The following is a 26,520-nucleotide window of genomic DNA, read 5'->3' as shown; positions in this document are numbered from 1 at the left end:
TTCGTGGACCGCTTCCAGTCACCCACGTCGATCTCTGAAAACCCACACAAAATCAGCTCCAGCTCTTTGTAGTCGAACGGCATGAGCAGCTCCTGGGGCAACACGTCGTACAGACCCTGCACCAGCCGCTGCAGCTGCGGCGCCACGCGCTCAAACATCAAGTACTGCACCATCCTCTCCACGTACTCGGTCTTGTTGGCGTTGGTCACCCCCACGTCCCGACCCCCGACCACCAGCTCCACTTCCGGTACATCCGTGTCCACACTCACACTGAATGTCAGCGCCAGATCGTCCACGTCATCGCAGTCGCGAATGTAGGTCAAGTTCGAATACACGGTCAGGTCCAAGTACCGAACGTCTTCGATCGAGACGGGGTACCCCAGCAACATCTTGAACAGCGGGACACAAAAGTGAAATGGCAGCACTTGGCCGTCAATGATGGCTCGACCGAGGAGCCGTCCCACCGCTTGAAAGTCTGCCAAGTGGTTGGGGCCGTGGTCTCTTTCCGAGTTGGGATTGATAAAGAACGACTGGTCGTCCTTGTTGGCAACCATAAACAGCCCTTCCTTGGTTTCAAAGATGGCCATGGTCACAAGGGTATACCATTCGCGACTGACGCCGCCCGCGTCCACAGCGCTTTCCCCCAGCAGCGTGACCTTGGTTTTCGTGCACAAGTTATCGGGCTTGATCTCGCCCAGCAGTTTCAACGACATGGGCATCAAGGTGGCGCGCCGGACTTCGATCTTGGTGTGGCCCGTGTACACGAGCGACAGCTGCTCCAACAACCACGCGTACTTGATGGAAAAGTTGTACGACCGCAGCGTCTTGAGGTTTGGAAGCCACCAGGATGCGATGGGGTCGCCCAGAAGCGTCTTGGACGCGCTCGCGGCGGTCAGCGGGGACAGAGCCAGCGCCGCCGTCGAGGCATATGACGAACGCGTGGAATGTACGAGGTAGATGATGGCGGACGGAGTTGGTGGGATGCCAGGGGCGTTGTTCCAGTACGCCTCGCCCACTGCGTCAATGTCCCGAGTCCATTGTTTGCGTTGCCTATACATAGTGGTGGATCATCGGACGATTGAAGATATATAAAAGTATAGATTTGATACAGTGCAATCACAAATACTAGGATATATAGATATATATATAGATATATATATAGATAGATGTGGGGGGGGGTACCATGCGGCGCGTTGTTTTAGGTTGAGGTTTTCAATGGGAATCGTGTTTTCGCAATCGCCAAATTCTGGCGCGGCCAAGAGAAACATGGCTAATTTCGCATACATATTAGAAAAATTTGATTTTTGATACTTCCTCTGTTCCAGGTTACTGCCGACATTTCAAAATTCTACTTTTGATAATATTTTTCATTAGAAAAAATCGATTTTCATACATATGGGGGAAAAGCTACCACCTAAATTTACTGTACCTCGACTGGTGTCGCACAACACACACGCGTCCGTCTCGTCGGGGTTATAGAACGCACAGACGCCACATTTCCATTTCGTAGCTTCGAGACCGCTAACAATGGTCAGCGTGAGTTGAGGTAATCAACAGGTGTCGCAAGAATATGAACGAGTAGAACGTACACATCTTCCAAGTCCCCCCTCGTCAATCCATCCAAATGTCCAGCGGACCTAGTGCACATTCACCAGCACGCATCAACACCAAGAGTTTGGCGGTGAAGTGGGATGCAGCCGTCGACGTTACGCATTGGGAAGCAAGGCTTGGCGCACCGCTCGGATCGTGGCCTCTTGCAACTGCGAACGACATAGGATGCTGACGTAGGACACGAGGAGCGTCAGCCCAGACACAACGTAGAGCTGGTACGCTCCATAATGGTTTGCGTCCATGGTGTTGTCGGTGCCGCCGTGAGTTTTGTTATGACATTCATGCTGGTAATACCTGTTTTTGGGATCTACCATGGATAAACTGGAGTATCAGAGTAATCAACCAATCAAAACTCTGATATGGGGCATTAATTCATGCTCAACATCGAACTTCCCCTGGATTCCCAGGCACGACAAATTCACAATGCACCTCAACACTGCGAGAGACTGTCATTGACTTGGAGCGTGCTATATGTATAACGTTAGTATGGTTTGTTCATGGATCGAGAATCGACCACACTCAATAAACACATCAAAGGAGGTGGATAATCTTGGGATTTACTTTCTACTTGGGATTTACTATTGATCTAGGATGCTTGGAGCAAACATCAGTGTGTCAAACCTCGTCACATTCCTACTGTAGTACTACTACCTCTGTACTAGTACTTACTCCAACTATTCATAATACTACAGCTTCATAGTACTACATGTACAGTACTACTTATCTAATACTATTAATAGTACAGTACCTATTACTAGTAATAGATACTCTTAATAGTAGAGAACTTCTGCAAACAGGGAGATGCAGGAATAGACCATACATTTGACATTGCGATCCACTAACGTTAACGTTAACATGTAAACGGACATTGCCGTGATGATCACAGAATTGCTAACTCCTTTCGACCCTTCCCCAAATTGCTCATTTGACAAACTGCTGATTCTGCGCTACTTGTAGGGTTAAACCGGGTATTTGCCTCACCACCTGTCTGATAGGATGCGAAATTTAATTCCTGAGCCTTACATTTACCTATATATTTATTGAATTTTACTATCCGTTCGCTACCCGTTCTATATCGGAAAAAATCAGAAAAAATACGTTTCACCCCCGCGAGAAAAATTCGACACTACAGCATTTCCAGTCAATGTGAAATGAACACGTTCGAAACACGTCAATTTTCAAACCAACATGAATTCTCTAACATTCAACTTGAAACATACTTTGTTTCATATATATTCTGGTGTATGATTTGGATAAAGGAACATTTTTCATGTTGAGATGTGAAACTGCACTTGTGAAATCTTATAATATTTCTGCACTTGACATTATTGACTGGAAATTCATTTCAAATTGAATGGGAAATGGTGTAGATGCATGCGCGCATGAGCAAAATGCAGAACTTCGGTGGGTGAATATATACATAACGTTAGGCTAAGAATGACGACGACGAGGGATGGGACGCATACCAACTTGTAGAGTATTACACGGCATATGTGCACATCACAACCTGCACCGTAGCACCTATCTATAGATAGCGGCATCTCATGTGCATGTGCGAATTGGTCCTTCACCGTCGTCGTTTTCGTCCTCTATACTCCACGTAGGTAAGAATGCTTGCATGCACTACCTTGCTACACATGTGGAGTACATGAGCTCACAGTTTCATGCGTCGCTCCCGAGAATTCGACCACCTGCGCTTGGACTTTCCTCCCATGCGCACATAATATGCTGTACATACTGTACATGCCAATATATATCATAAAAGCACTTCAATTCAAAATACTTCATAAAATGTTGATATAATACAACATTGAGACTCGCAGGTAGAGAATATTCCGTTAATATTCACAGAACGAAAGGATGAGTTTTATAGTTTTTGAAAGGATGAGTTTTATAGTTGTTGTGCATCAGTACTATTATTAATAACTGTATACCGTTAATATTCACAGAACGAAAGGATGAATTTTATTGTTTTTGAAAGGATGAGTTTTATAGTTGTTTTTGTGCATTAGTACTAACTGTATACCGTTAATATTCACAGAACGAAAGGATGAGTTTTATAGTAGTGCATATTAGTGTTAAAGGGACAAATACGGTTTGCGCACCGCCGCTTCGGCGTCTACTTGGCGGTGGTTGGTGCGGGCGCGGCCTTGCTTGGCGTCATGGCGGCGCTTCATGAACACGATGCCGATCACGAGCACCAAGCAGATGGCTCCGACGATGGCGAGGGCCACGTAGCTGACGCCGCCGCCCTCCTGGATCTGGTCCACGTCCAGCGTGTACCGGCCCAGCTTGTCGCCGAGCTTCTTGTCGACAAAGTAGCCGCGGTCCCACATCAGACTAAACGCTTTCTCAAAGAACATGCCGGCGGCGGGGCCGTTCTTGAGCGCGTCGGCCGTGATGTCGGGCGTGTTGCACGGACCGTCGCTCTCACCGGGCGCTTTGATCCATAAAAAGTAATCAATCAAGTCGTTCCCGGTCTTGGACGTCGGCGGCACCCCGATCGCCGCGTACCGGCTGTTGCACCATTCACCCGTGCCATCCTTCGGGCCCAAGTAGTTGCGCGACGTGTCGATCACACACTTGTATTCCTTGTTGGAAGCTTTGACGAACTTGGCGCACATGTCGCTCATCTCGGACGTCTTGCGGTAGTTGGACGTGCCCAAGGCGATCCCGCGCACGTTGCCGCCCTTGGACGCCAGCTGCTTGACGGCTTGCACAACTTCGGACGTCAATTCGTCCGTTTTCAACGACCAGTACCCGACGTCAATGTACAAGCTTGCGTTCAAGTTGTCGTCGGTCAACATGGGAATTGCTGTCATCATGTTGTCCAGGTACCCCGCGGTTTTCCCGCAGGGGGCGTCGAGGGCCAGGCCGACCCCATCCGGCTCCATGATGTAGTTCACGGGACGGGTACCTACCAACGACGCCAGTTCCTTGATGAACGCCACGTACATGTCCGCGTCCTTGTTCGCGCCTTTGTTACTGAAGCCGGCTTTGCAATCCTTGTTGGGGAGACCGTACACGGCAATGGTGGGAACCGTGGACGAGTTGCAGTTGTTCAGGAGCTTCTGCATTTCCTTGTAGTAGTCCGGGTTGTTGTCTGTCCACCACGTGACCACTTGGTTCTGGCTGACCTTTTGAATCGCGTTCTTCAATTCGGGAAACACATTTTGCGCCGAGGTGTACGAGTACACGGGGTTGCCTCGGCACAGAGGCAGGTCCGTCAGCTGTGCCATCACTTCTCCATTCAGGTATAGCGTCGCCGCCGCAACCATCACCGCGGCACTGTGAACAAAGCCACCCATCATCAGCTCTGCCGTGGAAAGAAGCAGAAATGTGAGCAACGTTGGCACACGGAGAAGGGTATCCGGATAAATCACCTTGCCGAACCTCGGGCAAGCGAGTAAAACCTGGTGGTCAAGCTCTTTCCGCGGCATTATCCGGATATCTGGTGGGATTAACCTGTTTTTGGAAATATGAGTGTCGCAAGTTGTGGAGGGGTGAAATACTCGCGACACAACTGGCGATAACGTTACGATAGTTAACGTTAATATTTATCATTGGAGCTACTGTAAGGATAATGTTAACCTCAAAGTTGCATTCCATTCCTATTTGAGTCGATAATCCCTTCAATCCTTCAATACGTAGCGGTATAAAGGCGGCTACGGGTAGAATTATACTATTAATAGCAGTAGAATTACTGTAACTTTAAAGTACGGACCGTACCTCCTCCTGCAGAGACGAAAAACATGATGATTGGACAGAGTTCACTAAATACAACAATTTCATTGGCTGTGTTTTATGTCGAGCGCGATCATCCGGATAAATTCCATACTTTGAACGATTAGGAGTACTATTCTTTTCATAGTAATACTACTCAATTCGCCACCTTCATGGGCTCGTCCAAGTGCACATGGTGCCAGAAAGCGACGTGGAAGTTTGAATGTGATTCCTGTGCAAGGCCACATGGCGTTCTGGCCGCCGTACGTCATTGCCAGTCATGCTCAGAAGCATGGCATGCAGTTGGTGCATCGCGACTCCACGTTCGAAGGGAGGCGCCTACAACCAAAATCGCCGCCACGTCCGTCGAGGATGCATTGGAGGTTCAAATCCAGGAGAAGATGCTATTGCTTCAACAAACCCTGGACACGCCGCAAGGCACACAAGAATCGACCTCTACCGATGTCGTTCCCACCGCCGATCAACCTTTCGCGGTCGACTCATCCGAGACCAATTCGTTGGGACTAGACGTCGCCGCCACGTCGCACTCTACCGACGTATCAGTATCCCAAAACTGCAGGAACGGTGACATGAAGGAAAACGATAGCGCGAGTAGCACCACCTCGGGCAACTTTCCCGGGGACGACAACGGGCCCGAAATCATTGTCATCAACGATGATGACGACGACGACTCTCCAGAAGACGCCGCCACCGCCGACGTCGACGAAGTAAGCCCCCACGACAAGAAAGATGGACGTTTCTTCATGACACCACGATAGGAATGGAGTCAGCTGGAACCCCTCGATCCGGCATTAGTCGACCAACTCCTCGCCATGTGCACGATCCAAGATGCTGTCAACTGCGTGCACTTTACGCAATGCCGCGACAGCGCGTGTGTCGCGGCCAGCCAGCATCAGGTCCATGTCACGTGTCCAGATCAGTCTGCGATGTGCCGAGCGTTCGGCATGCTAACCCAGCACTGCGAGACATGTCCTACCGCAGCCACCTGCGCTGTGTGCGTGCTAGGTAGGTACCATTCGAACATGTTTGGTTTTCTAAACTCCTTTGGTGGGTTTTCTATATGATTTTCTCTGTAACTGTGGGCTTCTTTTATTATTGTTGACGGGACAAATTCGAATGTTCTTCAGTGCTGCAACGACGTCTTCAATACAAATACGTCGCGCTCTGCCAAGCGCTGTCGGTCCTTCCCGCGACTGCTCCATCGTCGCCGGTGGCCGTGACGCAGTTCCAAGCGTATGCGCGGCAATCCCTCAAGATCCGCAAGCAGACGTGCGAGTTGGAACTCAAGGACACGGTCGACACCATCCGACGTCTACGTTTGCCAACGACCACGTTGCCCCCGATCCAGAATCATTTCCATCGCGTGACGGTACCTCCTTCCTTTCCCATTGTACGTCGTCATGAACGCGTGATGTACATAGATCCCAAAGTGGAAGCGGATGCGAGACCCCATTAGCGACCTCATGTTTGCCGGCACGGACACGGAAAAGTGGCGCAAATGGGTGCAAGAAGGCCTGCACATTGTCCAAGCCATGGAGTGCAAGTACAAAAAGTACTGCCGACGCGAATGCGCCACTTGGGTGCAGGCGATTCAAACGTATACGACGATGCACAAACTCGATCCTTCGAAGGTGACCTCCACGCCCGAAGGCGAAGCGATTGCCCGCCATCTCTCGCACTACCCGTGCAAGTTTCGCCAGTGCATGTACTGCACCTTGAGTACGTCCCAGGCAACATGCATGATGGTTAACGACGATCATGCGTAGTGCGGCGCAGTGAAAACGAGGTGAAGCTGGCCATGGCGACGCTGTGCGTGTCCAAACTGGCCGGGTTGCTCCGCCTTGAACGCAATCCCGTAACGCTGCGGCAGCTCGAAGCCAAGTTTCGTCGGTTCCAAGCCTTCCAAGGCGAAGTCGAGAAGAAGTTGCGGTGGTTTGCGCAGGCGTTGCCGCTGTGGAGTCGACCGCATACCCCTGTCGTGGACACTCCTGGCGACCATTACTCTGGCTAATCAAGGCGGCCACCACACTCGCGTACGGCACACCTCATCCATTAAGACAGAGACTTCAATGCAAGGCTTCCATCGTCATCTCATTCAACGGCGCAACAAGATGTACCTTCATCGGCTCGGAAGGGTGTCCCTTGCATGATGCGGTGCGCACGATGGCGATCATCGCGATGAGTTTTTCAATTCTCGAAGAATGTGGAAGCTTTGGCAGGGTTCGAAAATCTATGAAGTTCGACGCACTTAAACGCATTAAAACCCAATTTGATTTCTTCTGTCAGGGTTAAACCCATTACTACATATACCGTATTTGTCGTACTCCTGCACCGTAGCCAACCCCAACGAAGATTAGTTCACTGGTGTAGGTACAGGAGTGCAAGAAATCTAGGCTGCAAGACTACGCCAAATAAAAACCGGTTTTATACTTCAACCCATATCTGACGTGTAAAAAAATCAGAGTTTTGGCGGGTGTTGAATCGCTCGGTTGCATACAAACGTCCAATGTATGCAAGGTTCAATATCGCACTTAACAGGGATGCCTTGCATAATGATAGGTTTTGACCAACAATCAAACTGTGAGCAGCGCCTATTAGATCGATGGGCGGCGCAGTGTGGCAGAAGTACATGAAGCTGGGGCGGCAAATGGCCATGCCAGATCGCGTGAATGCGTATTGGAACGGTCTGACGGTGACCGAGCGGCAAAGCGTGTTGTTCCTGGACGAAGCTGACCTTGTGAAGCAGCTCTACAAGCTCAACTTTTCCCTCCTCTGCGTCGGGCTCATGCAACGACGGCTCAAAAAAGCATCGTCGTCTTCGGACGAGCCGACATACGAACTGTTGGAAGCGATGGAGTTTATGGACATTGGCACGGGTATCATGACCGTGAAGAATGAACTGGTGCAAGACGGTCACGCGCCCGCCTTGTTTGAGCTCATCCAAGGAAGCCTGCATGGTTTCCTCGCCCAACCGCACGTGCTGAGTGATAAGGACTTTACGCAACTGTTCTTCCACGACAGCGAAGGCGTGAGTTCCTGGGACGAGTACCAGCATCTCATCGCCATGTTGCTCGAGCAGGTACAGTACATTTAGGTCGTCCTCATGTAGTATCGCCCGCCGCCCTGACGATAGCTCTATGAATGTAGCTGATTGTCAAGAGCTTTGTGGCATATCTGGAGAGGGAATCCTTGCGACAAATGGAAGCCTTGCTACAGGAAGTGGACGAAGAAACCAAGCACGTTGCCTCGTCCACGACCAAGAAAAAGAAGAAGCGACGGAAACTCGCATGTTCAACGACATCGGCACCGCTCAACGAGCCCCCTTCAGACCTCCAGTCCACCACGACATGCCCGTCGCCGCCGCAGTCGCCGCCCGCATCTGCGAAGCATCCATTGCCGATAATGCCGCCGCTGTCTCCTCCTTCCGATGCTTCTCCCCGGATCAAAGCCACGACCGCGCGTCTTCCCATTCGCATGTTGAACCCCGCGGCGGCAGAATTCAAGCCCCTGCTGCCCCTGAAACGAAAGTTCGAGTCGTTCGTGGTGCATGTGGAGAATGACGAAGATGCAGAAAGAAGTCGCGAGTACCATGGCTGGCGGCGGGGAGCGGACGACGACGACTCGGACTCTGACGAGCATGCGGTGATCGATGTGTCCAGAGGTGGGTCTAGGAGTGTCATGTTCGGAAGGATGATTGACGCGACATGTAGATGTGGAACTGGACGCGCAATTGGCGCACCTGTACCACGTGACGTCGGAACTGTTTGGATGGAACTTTTCAAAGCATTGCGAGTACAGAGGCTATGAGGCGCCAGCAGCATGGAACGACGATGGATTCTTCCTCACGAACCCCGTCGTGCGCTTCTTCACGCCGGACTGCGATCTATGCACGAGTAGGATGCGATGTAGGCGACATCAAGCACAGGAAGACGCATGGACGTGGCGGCGGCAGACCTTGCACGAGCCGCCCCCTGTTCAAGACTACCAAGACACGTACTATCGATGACCGACGACGTCGTAGGAATTCAAGCCATCCATTATCATGTAAATAAACACTGAAGCATATATCGTCGTCGTTGTTGTTGTCTACTTCTTGCGGTCGTTGTCGTCCAGGTCGTCCGCGGCAAGGTCCGGAATGGTCTATCAACGATGGAGAGTCAGGGGACAGGTCGATGGAGGACGACGAGCGATGCAGTACCAGATCAGGCTTGAGGACTGCATGCATCGCGATGGATCCAGCGAACAAGGACCCGATGCTCACGCCAAAGAGGAAGATGTACTGGCCGAAGTTCAATCGCATGTCGCCGCCGCTGAATGAAGGAGAATGAAGGGCGTTGATGGCGCGCCAAGGATGGGCCAATGGGAGTTTACCATTGGTCAAAATAAAGCGAATCATAGTGCTTGTCTTGTGATTATGTGCTCGTATTGGCTGAAATTTAGCGAATCATTGCATGTATTTGAAAAATACAAGCCTGTGATTGGCTTTTAATTGAGTGTAAACACAAAGACTCCACAACAAGGAACGAGATGGCAGCAAGGGCGGCGATGGCGCGGAAGAAGAGCAACTTGTTCGTCAATGTGGGGATGCCGTTTGTGCTGTTCGTGGTCGGAGGTTTCACTGTGCTAAACCAATTCCTCGACGGGAAGATGGAGAAGAAGGACGTGATGGTGAAGAGCCAAAGCGAACGGGCGTTCAACTTGGACGAGGAACATCGGGTACGTCCGTCGCCACTACAACATGTACGCGCATGAGTGTGGACGCTGGCGTAGAAAATCATGCAGAAGCTCAACACGACCGACTTAGTCATCAAGCGCATCCCAGCCCCTGGCGAGGACCCGCGCAACGTCAAGTAGATCGATCACTATCCAACATCTTCGTGTGCAAACAGTAACACAGGAACATGCAGCTCGAATCCCAACTTGTCTGTGACTCGAACGATGAAGCTCTCTGCTTAGCTCGACCTACGTCATGCCCAAACCCGAGTGTGTACACACACGGATGCTCTTCATTCACCTTGGCACTGTACCCACACATCTCTCATCGAACCACTACTACTCCCATGCATCCTTGTCTTGGTCTAGCAGCAATGGCTCGTGCGAGACTAGATGCGTGTCCAGAGGGAGGTACCACTTGTAGTAAATGGCAGGGAGCAGCACAGCCAGCACCGCCGCCAGCACGCCCGACTGCGGCCACACTTTGAGCACGACACTCACGGCTAGGACATACGTGGCAACTTGTACGATCAGGAGCAGCCCAGAGCACCCCAGGTCCTTGGCGTTCTCGGCCGCGATCGCAGTCAATTCCGCCGCTTGAAAGCACGTGTGCGACACCTACAACACACCCAATAAACTAATATTCATCGTAATCCTGTATCCAATCCTCCCTCTCAAACATCTATATATATGTACAACACCACACCAATCTCATTTGTCCTGTATCCAATGTTCAACTCACATCAATCGTAGTTTTCCTGTATCCAATGGTATCCAAGTACCGAACTCTCTCGATATACTGTCAATACATCAATCTCCTTTGTCCTGTATCCAAGTTCATTCCAAGAGCCTAATAGATGCGAATAGGTACACGACAGCATAGAATAGCTTGTCGACGCCTACCTCGGCCCATAAGCCCGGCGGCCGCACATGCTTGTAAAACGTGTTGAGGGTCTTGGGGGCAGTGGGAGGTGTGAGCCAAGCGACTGCGACGGACACGACGCCGGACGCGGAGGACGCCCACAGGAACACATGGGACTCGCCGAGGTGGGGACAGGCACTACGAGATATATATAGGTACACGACCACTGGAAATACTCGAAACCAATCCATGTGAACTCGTACAAAAAGATGGCCGACGCCGATACGACGCCCGTGCACAGCCCCGCGGCGCACCCGACGCCGTTGAAGCGGGCCCAGTACCACGACAAAAAGTATGGGTACACGACTCCCCCACCCATGGCAATCGTCATGAACCTATGGAATTTTCACATCACACTGGTATTGCACTATTATATTTCGTAGGTGTACATATGTACCCCCAAATGCGATTGATGGTTCCTATACCGAGGGACAAGCCCCACCCGAGCAATACAATCACGACCGTGGATACCCTCGCTTGAAGGACCAGCTGGGCCGGCGTCGCCTTGGGGCAGATCATGGCTTGGTAAATGTCAATAGTCCAATATGAGGATGCGCTGTTGATCGTCGAGTCGAACGTGGTGAGTGCGGCGGCCAGCAGCGACGCCACGATGCACCCCCGGTAGCCTACTCTCGTATATAAGCAAAAAAACGTAGAATAGGTACACAAGAACGATAAATAAGACAAAACCATCAACCTACCCGAAGGTACGACGTTGGACAGCACGAACGGCACGACTCGTTCTGGGTCCACAGTCACATTCGGGTGGTGTTGCGTAAAGTCGATGGCGAGCGCGGCGATGGCGGCGCCGAACGCCCAGCGAAGCAGCAGCAGCAGCATGGCCAGCACACTCTGCTTGCGCACGTCGTGCTCGGTCTTGGTCGCGAGCACGGTTTGCAGTCCCCCGCCTACCGTAGTTCATGATGGTTCATCTGTACCGTGTACATGTACAATGGTATGAAACGGGAATATATATATTATTGGTTTAGAAAATCTCAATTCCATTCCTGGCTGGGGTTATACATACTACAGTATGTACAGACAACGAGGGAATTTAAGGCTCATCGAAGTTCTGTGTGTAGCGCAAATTTCACGATATGACTGGATAGCGTAGTTCGAAATTCGAAACATATTATAAAAATTCACCAATAGAAATTTAAGTATTTCGTGATTTGCTGCTGATTGGCTGAAAAAAGTGTGTGACACTCAAAACTTCGATGAGCCTTAAATTCCCTCGTTGTCTGTATAATAAATAGGAAGAGTTCAATATAAACGGGAATATGTATGATTGGTTTAGAAAATCTCAAATCCATATATATATATATATATTGTATGTATAATAGTATACTAGTAATACAATAGGAAGAGTTCAATATATAAATCGTTTCAATTGAAGTACTACTGTACTGTACATGGTGCACAAGAATAGAACGAAAATGCCATCCGATTTGGTGACCACTTAGGGCTGGTCTGGATGCCAGATTCCTTACTAAATGCAAGGTATTTGCAATGGTTCGGAAAATACATTCGGCTCAAAACTCGTTTCAATTTGTTCTTCTATATATCAATTGCATACAAATGACAATAGTCGGTAAAACGAGCATCTCTCATCATTAAAATATGCTCCGTGAATCATATTTTCACACCATACACGCAGAATCTGTTAATTGGAATTAGTGGCGGAGCAATGGCTCTGGAAAAAATGGACGCAAATCGGACCAAAAATGGTGCTGAAAATCGATGCACTACCTCATAGAATTATGCCATAACCCGTTTTGGCAAGTCTGCAAATATTTCCCAAAGTCTCATATCCCGTGAAAAAAAGGAGCAACGAAGTATCGAAAAAGTTGCCTGGATACCAGTTGAATTTTGGAAAAATTATTCGATTTCCGATTGAAGTGCAAGACTTGAACACAAACCTCCACAATAAAGTTGGACCAAATCGATCCATATATTTTATGCCATAAAACACCCGATTCTCAAGAAAATTGTGGCATAAAATTTTGTAATAATATCCATAAAAACGTATATATATATATATATATTATGCAGATAATGCCTGTCTGAATATGTTGTTTTTATGCAACGACAGTATACAGTAGTGGTAAAAGCTTGAAACAAGTGCAAGGACAACATACCGCCAGGTCCCGACGCCGACCGGAGGCACTGCAGCGTCAGATAGAGCAACACAATGCCGCCGAAGGAATTGTACATGGCGTACGGACTGTCGGCGGGGATGTTGGGCGACGACAAGGACGCGGCGGCCCAGGCGTCATGGGTCGTGGAGATGTTGAGGAACGAGGATGCGTTAAAGGTGGGAATAAACACGTGAAAGGTGCTGGGCAGGGTCACCTGCATGCCCCATACAGCTACGACCGTGAATGACGCGTAGATGAACAAGGACTGGTACACGTCTGTGAGCACCATGGACGTGAAGCCGGCGACGATCGTGTAGCCGAGCGCGATGGCCATGAGCCCCCCCGACGCCCAAAAGTCGGACGGGAGGCCTCCGTAGGCTGGCACGGCGATGAACTCGGTCACGAACTTGCCGCCGCCGATGCTGAAGTAAGCGACCCCAAAGATGCCGCCGACAAGGGACACGATCGCGATGGCGGTCCGGGCGACGCGACCGCCGAGTTTGGCTCCAAATCGAAACTTGATCCTATTGCATGGGACATGAAAGGAGGGGGTGTTGAGATGATGATGATGTGTACCATTCGCCTTTGGTGCGGACGGGACACCGACGAGCTAGCTTGCCGGTGAACGCAAGCTGGAACGCAAGAAAAAGACACAGCCCGCCGCGCACTTCGATAAACATGCCGCGCACACCGAGAGCGTAGATGAGCCCTGTGTTGATCATCGTGCCTGCAATGTCAATGTAACTGGACACGTCCGCAATCGCAAGCATCCACCAAGGCAACGTCCGGCCGCCGAGGTAGTAGTCGTCCAACGATTTCTTCTTCCGACACACGTACGTTGCAACGCCCCCCACGACCAGCACTGACACGAGGTACGTGGCGCATATGACGGTGTCCAACGCCGAGAAATTCGTCGCCAGCCCGATGTCGTCGCCGCCGCTGTTGGCCGGTGGCATGGTGGGTTTGCGGTCGGGGTGCCCGTTTTCGAATCAAGCTAATTTTTGGACCAATCAAGATCGTTGACATCCATGACTTTTTACTACCTACTCCAGAGTACTAACTATTTTAATAGTTAGTATTCTATACTATGTATTAAAATACATAGTATTACTAGGAATACTAGTAGTATTTAATATTATTAATAATACTAACCTTGAGCCAGTAGAAACTTCAAACACATGTTATAGGGACAGCATTTCTTCCAATCAAATCTCACGAGAGTATCCGTTCAGGATCGTTGTGGAGTGTACTTCTCCCCAAATAGTTGGATATACAAAGCCACGAAAACTCGTGTTTTGATCAACTGTGCTCTCTCAACTGTCTTCTAGAAGCACCATACTCGCTCCAGATCAAAGAAATAACCCGCTTGTTGATTCCTCCAAGAAATAATCGACATTTGACATGTGTTACAATAGACATTTCACACTTGTGCCACTTAATGTAACATACATGAAATGTCCATCGTCCGCCATATACAGACAGTAATCATCATATCCAACCAACGCCCTTGTTAACTGACTAGACACAACGCACCTCGGTCGTCGAGATGCTGCGATGCACAGTCACTCATTCATGTTGGCGATGCGGTCAAACGGTTGGTGTTGACATTTGACATGTGATACAATAGACATTTCACACGTGTGCCACTTAATGTCCCATGCGTGAAATGTCCATCGTCCGCCATATACAGAGACAGTAATCATCATATCCATTCAACGTCTTTGTTAACTGACTAGAAACAACGCGTCTCGGTCGTCGACGATGCACAGCCACTCGTTCGTGTTGGCAATGCGGTAAAACGGTTGGTGGTGCTCGTCCAGGACCATCGCATCGGTGGCGACTTCGACATGCGGGCGTACCGCGAGGGCGGGCATGACGGCGCTGTCGCGAGTGGACGGCCACTTTCGCCTGGGCAGCGCTCTCGACGTGACAAATACTCGTCGTTGCAGCGTCATTTTGACTTGGTCCATCGTGCGCTGCTGTGCGACTGCCACGTCACGGTCCCTTCCAACGTGGACTTCTTGGGGCACAAACACTTGCAGCGCAGGCAGCCCCAGCAACCGCCCAGACACCTCAACATATGCGACATCGTCCTCGCCCCGGACGAGTCGACTGCCGAGGACGAGCGCGTTGGCCGGCAGCACCGGATCCACCCCCGCCATCCGGAGCACCACATCGTGGGTGTTGGGCGTCCAGCAGACTGCGACTGGCGTGCGCATGCGATACAGTACGTCACCCGAGTGCACGACGTGGTGGAGCTCGACGGTGGCGGGCCGGCCAAGCTTGCGCGAGTCGGGCACTTTGAGGAACGGTTCGCAAAACGCATATCGACCCGAGAGTTCGCATGCGCTGCACAAGTCAAAGTCGAACGCGACGCTAGATTTGAACCGCGTGCCGCGGATGGGAAACTGAAAGCAGCCGTCGCAAGTAACGGACGTGTGGCAGATCGTGTACGAAGGAGCGTTGGAAGAAGCCCGGGGCTCTGGCATGGGCTGCTGGCTGGGTAATGCCAAGGAATTGATAACAGGCCACGCTGCGGGAACGACGGGGGTCGATGGTCGGCCGAGGAGCCGCGAGTCGAGGACCTTGAAGAATGGTTCCTGCGCGACATACAAGCCCGACGCTTCGCAGGCGCCGCACACGTCGAAGTTCTTGGCGGTGTGGGACTTGTAACGAGGTCCGACGATCGGATGCATGCCGCAGCCGTCGCACGTGATGGTGTCGTGGGAAACTATCGAGACGGGCGACACGAGTGAGCGCGAGGACGCCGCCTTGGGCCACACTTCGTCAATCGCTTTCTTGAGCGTATGGTTGGGAAGCAACGCCGTGTTGTCCAAGACGGCGTTGGTCACGGGGCTCGTGTGGCGTGTGCGAAACCAGTGCTGGATGCTTGTGCGGTCGTACGTGTGCCCGTCGCAGGCCACGACCGGCTCCACGAGAATGTCCTGGGTAATGGGTCCCATGAACGACACGAGATCGACCGTCACGCCATGGTCGTCAACTTCCAAGATCGCAGATTTGAGCGCATGGTTCGGCAATAGCGTTGTTGATTGCAAGGGTAGTAATGTGATAGGACTCGTGCTTTGCACTTCAAGCCACGCCTCCATGTAGCGACGGTCGTATGAGAACCCATCGGTCGCCACGACTGGATCGTCCATGCGCTTACCACCGATAGGGCAAGTGAATGCGGTGAGGGTAGTTGTCGTGGACTGCGGCGGTGGTGCCGACATCTCTTCCATCTTCTTGGCGATCTTTTTGCTTGAACAACGATCGGAGAATACCTTTGAACATTCAATAACTTGTAAACTTAAATACAACGAACTACTCCGGAGTATTAATACTCCGAGTAGTAATTAGTTCGAAGTATAATACTTCCGAAGTAACGTTAGTAGTATTAACGTTACTACCTAGTATTAATATGTGTGTTCCACTCCAAATTTCCACTGGCGATTCTTAAATCGCCCCGTGATATGACCCCAATGCCAGGAAGTGGGAATTCCCTTTCCAAACATTCGTTAATAATCACCCTATTATGATGCAGTTTCCTGAGCTGCGAGTCAATGGACGACGATCCAATGTTGTAGCATTAATCTTACCACCTGAGCTCGTAGGCTTCGTTGTAATACAATGCGAAATGCCTCTCCATATCCCCAGCACACACGCACACACCAATTGCACACAGACATCTCAAGTGCACCAACTGGATACCCGCGTTAAAGTTTACACCTCGTCGCGCTGCCCCTGAATAACTGAGTTGGATGTCCATTTTCTGCCCATATCTTCGAAATTCTAACTATTTTTTAAGATAGTTAGAATTTCGAAGAATAATCATATCATCGCGGCTATTTGTTGGCGATTTTTACAATATCAAGTTCAACCGGAAAGCACAATACTATTAATTGTAGTAATTAATTGCAACGTTAGTATTATACTATTTTATTAGTATATACAGTAAGCTTATTAATACCAGTAATACGTACTAAGTTAGTAAGTACTATTCATACCGGTAGATTGTACTACCTGGTACTTCCTTGATAACGTTAGTGGAGTACTATATTGCGCTAACGTTACAGCACTCCCACTGCATCCTTGGACGACATTGCGTGATCCCAGAGCTCCATGCGACGAGCGATCCATGCCATTAGGACGGCAATGTGGACAGCAGTTGCTCTCTCATGAGCTGTGAAACTTCTAGGATGCTATCGGGTCGAGAATGCATTTCACGGGCGACATAAGCTTAGCTTCGATCGGCAATCCTATCCATCCAACGCATTCAGGGGGCACTTCCGTAGCCTAACATATTTCACATGTGCACCAACGAGTTTGCTTATTTCACATGTGCAGCAACGAGTTTGCTTGAGATAGCTCTAAAGGTCGCGTACATCCAAGTCAGGGCGAGAGTGAATGGACGGCAGTTGTCGACCTTGATGTTGCCCATGGTAAATCGAGGAGAGACGTACATTCCTGGATTCGAACAAATCTGAAGGTGGTTTATCCCAAATGTTTTTCCATGAATATATCGCGTCGACGAAATCGATGAATATTTCTCAAATATTTGGTCAATTTGACGTTTTTCCTTTTCGAATGGTGGGAAATACTAAAAATATGTCATTCAGGTGACCAACACTCGACTTTTTCTGTTTGGATTTCAAGGTTGCACATGGTTGCCCACTTTTCAACTTGCGTCCAGCAGGCACATGCCACGGCGGTCGTTGGAGTCGTTTGTGTGCCCCATCAGCCAAGAGGTGATGAAGGACCCCGTGGTGGCATGCGATGGCCACTCGTATGAGCGGGAGGACATCGAGAGGTGGTTTGCACAGAAGGTCACGAGCCCCGCGACGAACGCACCGTTGCCGTCGTCCAGGTTAGTGCCGAACCATTCCCTCCGCTTTGCGATTCAAGAGTACGCACGGCACGACTCCCGCGCGTCGCTCATATCTCCTTCACTCAATTCGTTCTGTTGTCCCATCGGCAAGACGGCGATGCTGGACCCCGTGGTTGCTTCCGACGGGTACTCGTACGACCGCGCCAACATCAAAGATCGCAAGGTGTTTCTCGGCATGTTCACGAAACACTCCAAGAGTCCCGTGACCAACTGCCGGTTGAGTCTCCGTCAAGTGGTGCCAAACCACGCGCTGAAGCAGGCGATCGCCGAATTCCTCCGCACCCTTCATCCACTCAGTCCTTCGTCCATCGTGATCTTTCCCGCCTTCTCGTCCGACTTTTCACCTCCGTCTCCACCACATGTCTGTGGCAACCAACTGCTGCCGCCGCCACCGCCCACATATGACGGCGATCCCACTCCGAGCTTCCATCTATCCCTGGACCAACCGCCGAACGTCTACAGAGTCGTGCGCCAGACTGGCATCTTATGGTCCGAGGACGTGCATGACACGATGCCCCCGGAACTCGCGCGTCCGCTGGCCCCCCACGCGCTCCTCGTCGGCTTCTCGCGTGGCTCCGCGTTTGTCCAAGTCGACGGCGACGCGATTGGGTCGTTGGTGGACACCGCGTACGTGGCCGTAGCCGACTTGGAGCTGGTGGAAGCGATGGAAGTGCGCATGACGTTCCGCCTCCGCCGGCGATCGCCGCTCGCTCTGTGGCCCACCGCCTCGACCGCCCATGTGCTGGCGTGGATGGACGTGGGGGATGTGGTCGTGTCGGAAGCCGTCGTGCTCGACGCCACGGGGCAAGCATTCCACCGATGCCAGGACACCAAGTGCTGGCTCCGGATATGCGACGACGTGTAACGACAATTTCATCCAACACCACTATTTAAACATTCAATCTCGGACTGTATCGCAGCTGTGTTGGGTGTATGGGTTGGTTACCACAAGCAGAATAGCCACCTTGGTGACCACCCTCCACAAGAGCTACACAAACTATTAGTTGAGGGCAAGCCACCCTGATGATATACAGTAATAATTCATGCTAGGAATACTAGTAGTAGTACTAGTAGTACGCCTAGACAGATGCGCGTCGATTCTCGATCGAGTCGATTCGAAACTGAAAGCTCTCGGACCGGACAAACTGGGGCGCTTCTTCGTCGGCTTCTCTCCCGAGGACTTTGGACGACAAAAAGTCTTGGCGCTTGAGCTGGACTTGAATGGCTTCGGGAACGTTCTCCCAGTACCGCGACACGCTATACCGGAACAAGAGCAGCGTGGCCACATACAGCACGAACAGCCGCAGCTTGGCTAAGTCCCCGTCGATCGTGTTGTCTTGAAACGCAAACACGTTGGACGAGTACACCAAAAAGTACCTATACAAAGCACAACAACAATATCTTCACGTTAGGGGGTCAACCATGCAGGAACCCAAACGGTAGCAGCAGGTTTTACAGTCAACCCACTTCTGCTACTACAGACTAGTAGCATACAGACAGAAGTACGCTCTCCCCACATATGATGGCAACGACGATAACATCGAAACCAACAATCCACACAGCGACTCGAAAGTTAGTTCAACACGAGGAATTGAGACAGCTGCGATACAGTATCCAACGATATCATTTTTGGCAGTTATATAGAGACAGCTGCGATACAGTATCTAATGATATCATTTTTGGCAGACACACACCCTGTTGTTGAATGCAACAGTCTCGAAGTCGTTCACACTTGTTGTGTGTATGTCGTCGATATATACCTACCCGTTGGTGAAGATACTGAGGGTCACGAGCACTTCGAGGACGGTGACCCATTGGCCGGCGGTGGCCGCTTGGCGGGGCGTAGGACGTCGGTACTCGTTCAAGAGCCGGTATGCGTCGATGCGGATCTCGCACACGTTGTTAACAAGAGACAGCAGCGGGGTCGCTGGGAACGCGCCAATGAAGAGAATCGTAAAGCCAAACTGAAGCACGAGCTCAAGGTAGTCGTAGAATGTGCCGAGCCAGCCATAGTCGGCCAGGTAAAACTCTTCTTCGAGGGGGTGGATGTGGTCAAAGTGAGGACGGCCGACGCGGCACGCCGTCCAGAGGCTCCACAGGCGCGGCAGCAACACCTGCTGCAGGTTTCCCCACAGCATCTGCAGCCCAAAAATGAACAAGAGCGAAATGCGGAGCTCCCCGAGACAGTCGTGGTTCATGCATTGCACGCCCAGGTACCGCTTGACAAACATCACGTAGAACAACGCGGCAAAGTTGTTGATCACGTGAAACAGAATCGACTTCAAGATGAACGCGCCTAAGTATATATATATATATATATATATATATATTCACTAACTTGTGATTGTTTGTGTATATATGTGTGTACGTCGTACCTTCGTGGTCAGACTCGGTTGCGTGGTTTTCAATCTCGTTGAGCTGGACACAGACCGAATCATATATTTGAAACATGAGCGCAATCTGGGCAACGTTGGCCAGATTCGCCACGGGGCCACCAATCAAAACATCCCACGAGCCCACTCGAACAGCGTACTTGGCTTCAATGAGGTAGTTTTGCAGGTAAAAGTTCATCGATACGAGTCCTGCCACGAGTCCAATGAGGCCAAGCAGGAGCAGCCAACTCCAGCACATGCGGTTGAACTTTTCGCGCTTGTCAAAGGACAGAATCGGTCGCCCCGTGATGGGACTCGGCACGAGCCGCCCTACAAACTGCGGCCGTGGCTGTTCCGTCGCTTGAAAGTTGGTCGTCCCTACATAATTCTCAGTGTCAAACACTTAGAACATTTCGAGCCAACACTTCTACAGGTGGATGATGCAAGGTAGATAGTACGTACCCCAGTGAAACGCCAAGGATGCGTTGTAGCGCCCCCACGACTTCATCAAGAGCGTAGCCCAGATCACGATAAACACACTCGAGCTGCAGACCACGACTTGGTCCCTCAGCGGCGTGTTGGGCAGCACGAGTTGCGGGATCCACAGCCCAAGTCCCACGACGCCCGCCCCCATGAGCCACGTCGTATAGTGTGCCAAAAAGGCAAAGTACAAGGCGATTTTCGACCCAAAGTACGACTGGATGGACGGGAGCGGCTGCTGCCATGGCCAAAAGTGCCAGCTTAGCCACGCCGCCGCGAGCTCGGAGCGCTCCGTGGGCTCATGCGCTGGGTAGAACGCCGCGAGGGTCTTGTTGTGCAGGATCTTGTACAGGTCTAATCCGGCGCCGCCGTGGGTGTTGGTCATGATGCTCTTCGTGAGGAGCATCCGCTGCGTGCTTGAAAACAACGAGTTTAGCGGGCCACGTTTCAGGTACAATCGCTGCATGTCCTCGCGACACGAGTACTTGACGTGGATGGACGCATACGGCGGCAACTCGTGCACATTTTGCGTGTCCTGGACAATGTGGAACGGCTGGATGTTTTGCAGCGGGTAACCCTGCAATGCCGCCTCCTTGAGTGCGGTTTCGTCGACGAGCATGTTGAGAGAGATGCGGTCAGCTTCCTTCTTGAGAAGGTCCGGCGGCGCGCGCACAAGACAAAACACTAGCTGACGCAAGGCCTTGCTCTTGGGAGCGGACGAGTAGAACAGTTTGAGCGACAGCCCTGCCGCGTGCAGCCGGTGGCAGATGTCCTCGATGGACGGCTTCCGATGCGCCGACGAGATGGGAAACACCAGCACGTAGTCCCATGCGTATCCGTGCTCGTTCAGGAACTTGTCTTGCTCGTAGATGGGATGTGGGTCTTCCAAGTCGTCGCTGTGCTTGGAGTAGATCGTCATCCCGTACGCTCCAGTTTTACGCCGTGAAAGGTCGGCGATTTCGTCAATGTCAAGGGGAAAATACGCAAAACCCAAGCAACGTTCTATTCATTTCCACTATTAATACACATTGTTTCGTTTGCTGATCTACTTGTATGCCTTACTATTAATAGTACTAACGGATCACTGCAGTACTACTATTAATATATTATAATAACGCTACTAGTACTTCGTAATACGTACCAGTACTGTAGTCTTATTGTACATTCGACGTATTCGCTGAAGTTTGGTCGTATTTGTCTCAAATGTTAAGCTTATTCACAATGTAGAAATAGTACTAACTTACTTCGAAGTACTACTTACCAGTACTATAATAGTACTACGTAATATTATTAAAAAATAATAGTACTATTAATATAAACAACATTATTAATAGTACTATTAATAGTAGTTAGTATATACGTATTAGTTGGGCTAAACTGCTGGGCCAAGCTATGGTGATCGATGATTGGTTGAAATTACTCAATCGTGTAATGTAATGTGATTGGCTAGGACAGTCTTAAATTTATTTGCCTAATTGGTCCAAATCGATTGTTAGAAAATAGAAATTTATATGTCGGCATCACTGCCAGGCTAGTAGTCTGCATGTATTTCGTGCCACCGTCTTTCGTAGTCGGCAATGAGTAGGCGCCGCTTGTTCCGAAGGGCGAGATGTCTCGTGTAAAACCTTTCGAGGGCGTCCACAATGTTGGCCGAGATGCCGGCAGTCGCGACATATGTATGTTCAAATACCACCACGTAGTCGTCCTCACTGTACGCAGCTACATATATATATATCACCTTCCAAATATATATATATATATATACATCACATTCCCAACAATCCACTCTCCCATCCGCCGCAAGTAGTAAGCCCTTGACGTACCCGAGCACACCTGGCCAGCTCCGCGCGGCGGCGTCTTCAACGCAACTTCAAAAGCCGGATCCAAGCAGCTTAAGTCCATGCCGACGTTGTCCTTTATCACGTACCCGCCGTACCGCGCCAAGAGCATCATGTGTACGCGTCTAGCTTTGGTCAAGTTCTGCAGCAACTTAGTCGAGACGTTGCTCGAACTGACGCCGCCAGTGCCCAGCACCATCGCGTATTCGTTATCGCCGCCAAATGAAACGAGCGAATTCGGCTGCATATCGGCATGGAAGCGGGCGGGGAGGTCGCCGCTGGCCCAGCAGCACTCGCCACTTCCGTCCGGCCTAGCGCCACTGCAATACCATTCCCCCCGCGGCCCCAGCGCCATCCGATGGATGCGCCGTCCTAGAGTGTACAAGAGATCACTTTTCAGGATCAACTTACAAGGGTGGTCGTCGAATCGACGCTATTGGCTAATATTCAATTTTGAGGGGATCGGATTGGCTAGTACACAAAACTATTCAACCAATCCGAGCTTTCATACACTATGGATGGATAATAAACAACGCAAGTTATTTTTTATATATTGTCAAGTCGATTCGAAATATTGGTCGAATGAGCAGAATCACCAAATCAGCAGACAATCGATACATCGACCAATCAAAAACCACAACACGAACCAAGTACCCAATCAAATTCACCCTTGGACCAATTCAACAGTGTATGACTGAAATTCGTGTGATACTGGACGATCTTTACATACAAATATCAGGACAAAGAATCGATCGATATAGATTTGGCAAAGATTCAGCCCAAAAGTAGTCCAACTTGAAAGAAAACAAAGCCAAATTAGGTGTACATTGGCACCTACCCCTCTGCACACAATTCAGCAGCTGCCGCTCGAACCGCCGAGGCAAGTTCCGAGTGATCAGGCGCTGGCTAACGTCGCCAGACTCTTGGACTTCATCCAGCACAAGTGCCACTGCGCCTGCTTGTTGCAGCACCAATTGAATGTGCTTCCCGGCGGGACCTTCCGCGAGGCGCGGCGGCGGCGCGTGCATCGACAGCGAGCTGGGCAATGCAACCCACCCGCGGACGAAACCACCGCCATGCGATGCCGTCGTGCGGACATAGATAGACGTTGACGACGATGGCGAGTCGTCGGCCCTTAGCATAAACATGGCGTCGCTCTCGACGATCGAATAGGCAGGGAGTGCCAGGAGAGGAACGCCGAGGTTGGTGCGGTTGGCGTTGCTGCGCAGTTCGGTCTAGTGTTGCCAAGAAATGACGTCATCACAGAAGTCGTACTTGTGTGTACCTCTTGTTTTAGCAGGTACAGCTCGGGGGTGAACTCAATGTCCAGCTCGGTAAAGTGTCTGCGGTCGAGACATGCCCACAGCTTAGACTGCTCCAAGCGGCCGTACATGCGACCGTTGAGATCGCGTATGGTCGCTTCGATGGACACCACGTCGTACGGGTACGCTTTGTAGAGGGTGCTGGAGGGCACGGCATGGGACGGCCACAGACTCAACGGCGCGGGGGACGTTACCATGAACGCCAACGAGGTTTCTGTCACTTCAAGGCGCTGTAAACATGGACTGCCGTCGCGGGTACACTCGTGGACATACTGGCCTTCGTGATGGCCCGACAATTCCACGAAAATCACATTGTCTTCGCCATACAGGCGTTCTTTGCCCAGGACGATGGTGTCGACGAGAAGCATGGTTGATTGCGCCGTGATGAAGCTCGGTGCGACGTATACCGGCATGGGTTGGTGTACCACGATGTAGAGGAACGTTCCGCGTTCGGGGAGCGCCTCCAGCATGGGAAGGACCTGACCAGATGGAAGGGCTGCGGTGGATGACTCGGTGTCGAAGAAGGGGGCAAATCTCTCGCGGAACTCATTGATCGCTTTCTTCAACGTGTGGTTCGGGATCAGGTGCTTGTGGTGCACTGACGCGTTGGTGATGGGACTCGTGTTGTTATCGCGGAACCACATGGAGATGCTCGCCCGCTCGTACGAGTGTCCGTCGCACGCCACGACAGGGTCCTCCATCACGTCGTGGGTGATGGGACACACGAACGAATGCAAGTGGTCTTCCATCCAAGGCGCGGCGGAAGATTGCAGGGATTTGAAAAATGCCTCAACACGCACCTAGTACGAATTGGAATCAAAACGCACCTGGATTCGCCAAAATCGGTGCACGATTGAGAGAATATGGTGCGTGTTTTAGGAGCGAAGGTACGTACTACTGTACTACCGGTAGTCCAGTCGTAAGATATTCAAAAATTATTTCGATTTGATGCTCACTGTTTTGATATGATACTTTATTTAAGTTTCGAAATAGATTGTAGGTGACAAAACTATAAAACTCGAAGTACTATTTTTGAAAATTACAAAAAACCACTTTTCAGGGTGATGCAAACTATAGACGCACTTTTTCCAGAACAGTTATTTATCAATTGCATTACCGTTTCTCAACACTACTTGGGCAATTCGAGTTCGCATTCCATCAACAAGCTTACGCAAATAGGCTTGGCTGATTTGATCCCAGGAGACACGAATTTGAGCCTTCAGTTCGTCCACAGTTGAAAATTGACGGCCATTTTCGTAAACTTTCCACGCCAATTGGCCCCAAACGTTTTCAATTGGGTTTAAATCAGGGCTCTTAGCAGGCCATACCATCAATAAAACACCGCTTCGCTCAATGTGCGCTTTGGTAGCTCGCGACACATGGATTGAAGCGTTGTCTTGTTGAAAAATAGGCTCCACAACCCCCAAATTTCGACGCAGGTTTCCCAAAAACGGCAACAAGTGCATGTCAAGAGTGCGACAGTAACTTGAACTGTTTTGCTTTCCTTCAAGGATAGAAAGCTGTCTTCGCCCATAAGCGCTCATGCCAGCCCAAATCATGACACAGCCCCCACCGCTCTCGCGCTTGGTGTAGATTTCATCCTCCTTCCTGAGGTCGTGCCAGTAGTATTGGTAACCATCCGGGCCGTCCAAATTGAATTAATTTTCATCGCTAAAGCGATGCGGGGCCACAGGTCCATTCGGCTGCAAACTTGGCGCGAGCTTTCTTGTGGTGGGACTTAAGTGATGGATGAGATTTTCGTTTGATGATCTTGACCAGCTTCGTTGAACGCAACCGTTGACGCACAGTAGATGGCTTTATTTTGTTATCTAAGGCATCGGCAATACGCTTGGACGAAATTGCATGATCGGAGCCATTCGAAAGATGCGGTGGAGCATTTACTTGGTCACTTTTAGCTTCCTGCCAACGAGTTTTCGTGGCTTTGGTTGCGCGTCTCGAGACAGACAAGTCCGAATGCGTTTTCGCTGCATCCAATGGTACGTGCAATGTACCGGTTGCTTTTGACTTCGTTGTGGAGGGCCTGAACGGCACCAACTTGCTCTGGGGTGAATAGCTTGCCTCTTGGCATCTTGTGTTTTAAATTGGCGTCGCTGACAAATTTATGGTTGTATTACTAACACTTAGAAACTTCTAGAATGGTAAATACATGTATCAAACGTCATATATATCGACTTTTTTGCCAAGCTTGAAGTCCGTCTATAGTTTGCATCACCCTGGGAAATGGTTTTTTGTAATTTTCAAAAATAGTACTTCGAATTTTATAGTTTTGTCACCTACAATAGGCCACTAAACCAGTGAGTGAAATTTTGTTCAGTACTTTTCCATTCTACTATTTCGAAGTCTACAATTCAAAATCACATTGTGATTGGGCAATGACAAAGTGTCTGGTGAAGTAGAATGTCATTGGCTGAGCATACATCATCCGAACAATGACTATGTAACCGAATGTACACTTTGCGGCTAATGAGTTTCTC

The 26,520-nt window shown here is 50.4% G+C and overlaps 11 protein-coding genes across 19 annotated transcripts in view; 5 read left to right on the top strand and 6 right to left on the bottom strand.

The window, feature by feature from the left end:
- The window catches only part of H257_12853 (hypothetical protein), a gene marked incomplete at its 5' end in the record, with an annotated part of 2,417 nt that extends 564 nt beyond the window's left edge, over nt 1-1,853 (bottom strand). Inside the window, 5 exons of the mRNA XM_009840201.1 lie at nt 27-1,050; nt 1,183-1,270; nt 1,430-1,521; nt 1,590-1,637; nt 1,711-1,853. Coding sequence (XP_009838503.1) covers nt 27-1,050; nt 1,183-1,270; nt 1,430-1,521; nt 1,590-1,637; nt 1,711-1,853 — 1,395 coding nt within the window. The remainder of the gene's footprint in view (nt 1-26; nt 1,051-1,182; nt 1,271-1,429; nt 1,522-1,589; nt 1,638-1,710) is intronic.
- Nucleotides 1,854-3,662: 1,809 nt separating this feature from the next.
- On the bottom strand, nt 3,663-4,973 carry H257_12852 (hypothetical protein). Its single transcript, XM_009840200.1, has one exon. The coding sequence runs from the start codon at nt 4,920-4,922 to the stop codon at nt 3,690-3,692; it is 1,233 nt and encodes a 410-aa protein (XP_009838502.1). The 5' UTR covers nt 4,923-4,973; the 3' UTR covers nt 3,663-3,689.
- A 519-nt stretch (nt 4,974-5,492) lies between these two features.
- Nucleotides 5,493-7,654, top strand: H257_12851 (hypothetical protein). Of its 4 annotated transcripts, XM_009840196.1 has the most exons (5): nt 5,493-6,062; nt 6,114-6,360; nt 6,483-6,724; nt 6,777-7,074; nt 7,122-7,654. In XM_009840196.1, the coding sequence occupies exons 1-5, from the start codon at nt 5,508-5,510 to the stop codon at nt 7,364-7,366; spliced, it is 1,587 nt and encodes a 528-aa protein (XP_009838498.1). In that variant the 5' UTR covers nt 5,493-5,507; the 3' UTR covers nt 7,367-7,654. The 4 variants fall into 4 exon arrangements, with proteins under 4 accessions (XP_009838498.1, XP_009838499.1, XP_009838501.1 ...); XM_009840197.1 differs by having other exon boundaries at nt 6,777-7,654; XM_009840199.1 differs by having other exon boundaries at nt 6,483-7,074.
- A 282-nt stretch (nt 7,655-7,936) lies between these two features.
- Nucleotides 7,937-9,431, top strand: H257_12850. 2 transcript variants are annotated; one of them, XM_009840194.1, is made up of 3 exons: nt 7,937-8,434; nt 8,503-9,016; nt 9,066-9,431. In XM_009840194.1, exons 1-3 carry the CDS (start codon nt 7,958-7,960, stop codon nt 9,359-9,361), a joined length of 1,287 nt encoding a protein of 428 aa, XP_009838496.1. In that variant the 5' UTR covers nt 7,937-7,957; the 3' UTR covers nt 9,362-9,431. The 2 variants fall into 2 exon arrangements, with proteins under 2 accessions (XP_009838496.1, XP_009838497.1); XM_009840195.1 differs by having other exon boundaries at nt 8,503-9,428.
- A 10-nt stretch (nt 9,432-9,441) lies between these two features.
- Nucleotides 9,442-9,751, bottom strand: H257_12849 (hypothetical protein; the record flags this gene model as incomplete). Its single annotated transcript, XM_009840193.1, has 2 exons — nt 9,442-9,495; nt 9,554-9,751. 2 exons carry the CDS (start codon nt 9,749-9,751, stop codon nt 9,442-9,444), a joined length of 252 nt encoding a protein of 83 aa, XP_009838495.1.
- Nucleotides 9,752-9,857: 106 nt separating this feature from the next.
- Nucleotides 9,858-10,274, top strand: H257_12848 (hypothetical protein). The gene is made up of 2 exons (XM_009840192.1): nt 9,858-10,071; nt 10,126-10,274. Exons 1-2 carry the CDS (start codon nt 9,883-9,885, stop codon nt 10,207-10,209), a joined length of 273 nt encoding a protein of 90 aa, XP_009838494.1. The 5' UTR covers nt 9,858-9,882; the 3' UTR covers nt 10,210-10,274.
- An 11-nt stretch (nt 10,275-10,285) lies between these two features.
- On the bottom strand, nt 10,286-14,117 carry H257_12847 (hypothetical protein). Its single transcript, XM_009840191.1, has 7 exons — nt 13,705-14,117; nt 13,129-13,652; nt 11,692-11,898; nt 11,388-11,616; nt 11,194-11,325; nt 10,972-11,128; nt 10,286-10,686 (listed from the first exon to the last, which is right to left on the bottom strand). The coding sequence occupies exons 1-7, from the start codon at nt 14,082-14,084 to the stop codon at nt 10,408-10,410; spliced, it is 1,908 nt and encodes a 635-aa protein (XP_009838493.1). The 5' UTR covers nt 14,085-14,117; the 3' UTR covers nt 10,286-10,407.
- Nucleotides 14,118-14,820: 703 nt separating this feature from the next.
- H257_12846 (hypothetical protein) lies at nt 14,821-16,393 on the top strand. The gene has a single exon (XM_009840190.1). It carries the CDS (start codon nt 14,976-14,978, stop codon nt 15,633-15,635), a length of 660 nt encoding a protein of 219 aa, XP_009838492.1. The 5' UTR covers nt 14,821-14,975; the 3' UTR covers nt 15,636-16,393.
- A 1,420-nt stretch (nt 16,394-17,813) lies between these two features.
- H257_12845 (hypothetical protein) lies at nt 17,814-18,934 on the top strand. Its single transcript, XM_009840189.1, has one exon. It carries the CDS (start codon nt 17,826-17,828, stop codon nt 18,876-18,878), a length of 1,053 nt encoding a protein of 350 aa, XP_009838491.1. The 5' UTR covers nt 17,814-17,825; the 3' UTR covers nt 18,879-18,934.
- H257_12844 (hypothetical protein) lies at nt 17,815-21,828 on the bottom strand. 3 transcript variants are annotated; one of them, XM_009840186.1, is made up of 4 exons: nt 20,848-21,828; nt 20,389-20,763; nt 19,778-20,309; nt 17,815-19,390 (listed from the first exon to the last, which is right to left on the bottom strand). In XM_009840186.1, the coding sequence occupies exons 1-4, from the start codon at nt 21,782-21,784 to the stop codon at nt 19,093-19,095; spliced, it is 2,142 nt and encodes a 713-aa protein (XP_009838488.1). In that variant the 5' UTR covers nt 21,785-21,828; the 3' UTR covers nt 17,815-19,092. The 3 variants fall into 3 exon arrangements, with proteins under 3 accessions (XP_009838488.1, XP_009838490.1, XP_009838489.1); XM_009840188.1 differs by having other exon boundaries at nt 19,778-20,763; XM_009840187.1 differs by lacking the exon at nt 17,815-19,390 and having other exon boundaries at nt 19,598-20,309.
- Nucleotides 21,829-22,291: 463 nt separating this feature from the next.
- H257_12843 (hypothetical protein) lies at nt 22,292-24,798 on the bottom strand. 3 transcript variants are annotated; one of them, XM_009840183.1, is made up of 4 exons: nt 23,989-24,798; nt 23,542-23,938; nt 22,689-23,075; nt 22,292-22,584 (listed from the first exon to the last, which is right to left on the bottom strand). In XM_009840183.1, exons 1-4 carry the CDS (start codon nt 24,772-24,774, stop codon nt 22,397-22,399), a joined length of 1,758 nt encoding a protein of 585 aa, XP_009838485.1. In that variant the 5' UTR covers nt 24,775-24,798; the 3' UTR covers nt 22,292-22,396. The 3 variants fall into 3 exon arrangements, with proteins under 3 accessions (XP_009838485.1, XP_009838486.1, XP_009838487.1); XM_009840184.1 differs by having other exon boundaries at nt 22,292-23,075; XM_009840185.1 differs by lacking the exons at nt 22,292-22,584; nt 22,689-23,075 and having other exon boundaries at nt 23,423-23,938.
- Nucleotides 24,799-26,520: the final 1,722 nt, after the last annotated feature.

Source organism: Aphanomyces astaci, assembly GCF_000520075.1.
Source record: "Aphanomyces astaci strain APO3 unplaced genomic scaffold supercont1.43, whole genome shotgun sequence".
In the NCBI taxonomy this organism is placed as follows: Eukaryota; Oomycota; class Saprolegniomycetes; order Saprolegniales; family Verrucalvaceae; genus Aphanomyces; species Aphanomyces astaci.
The sequence above is the reverse complement of the archived record's forward strand: the minus strand, read 5'-3'. Positions and strand labels throughout refer to the sequence as shown.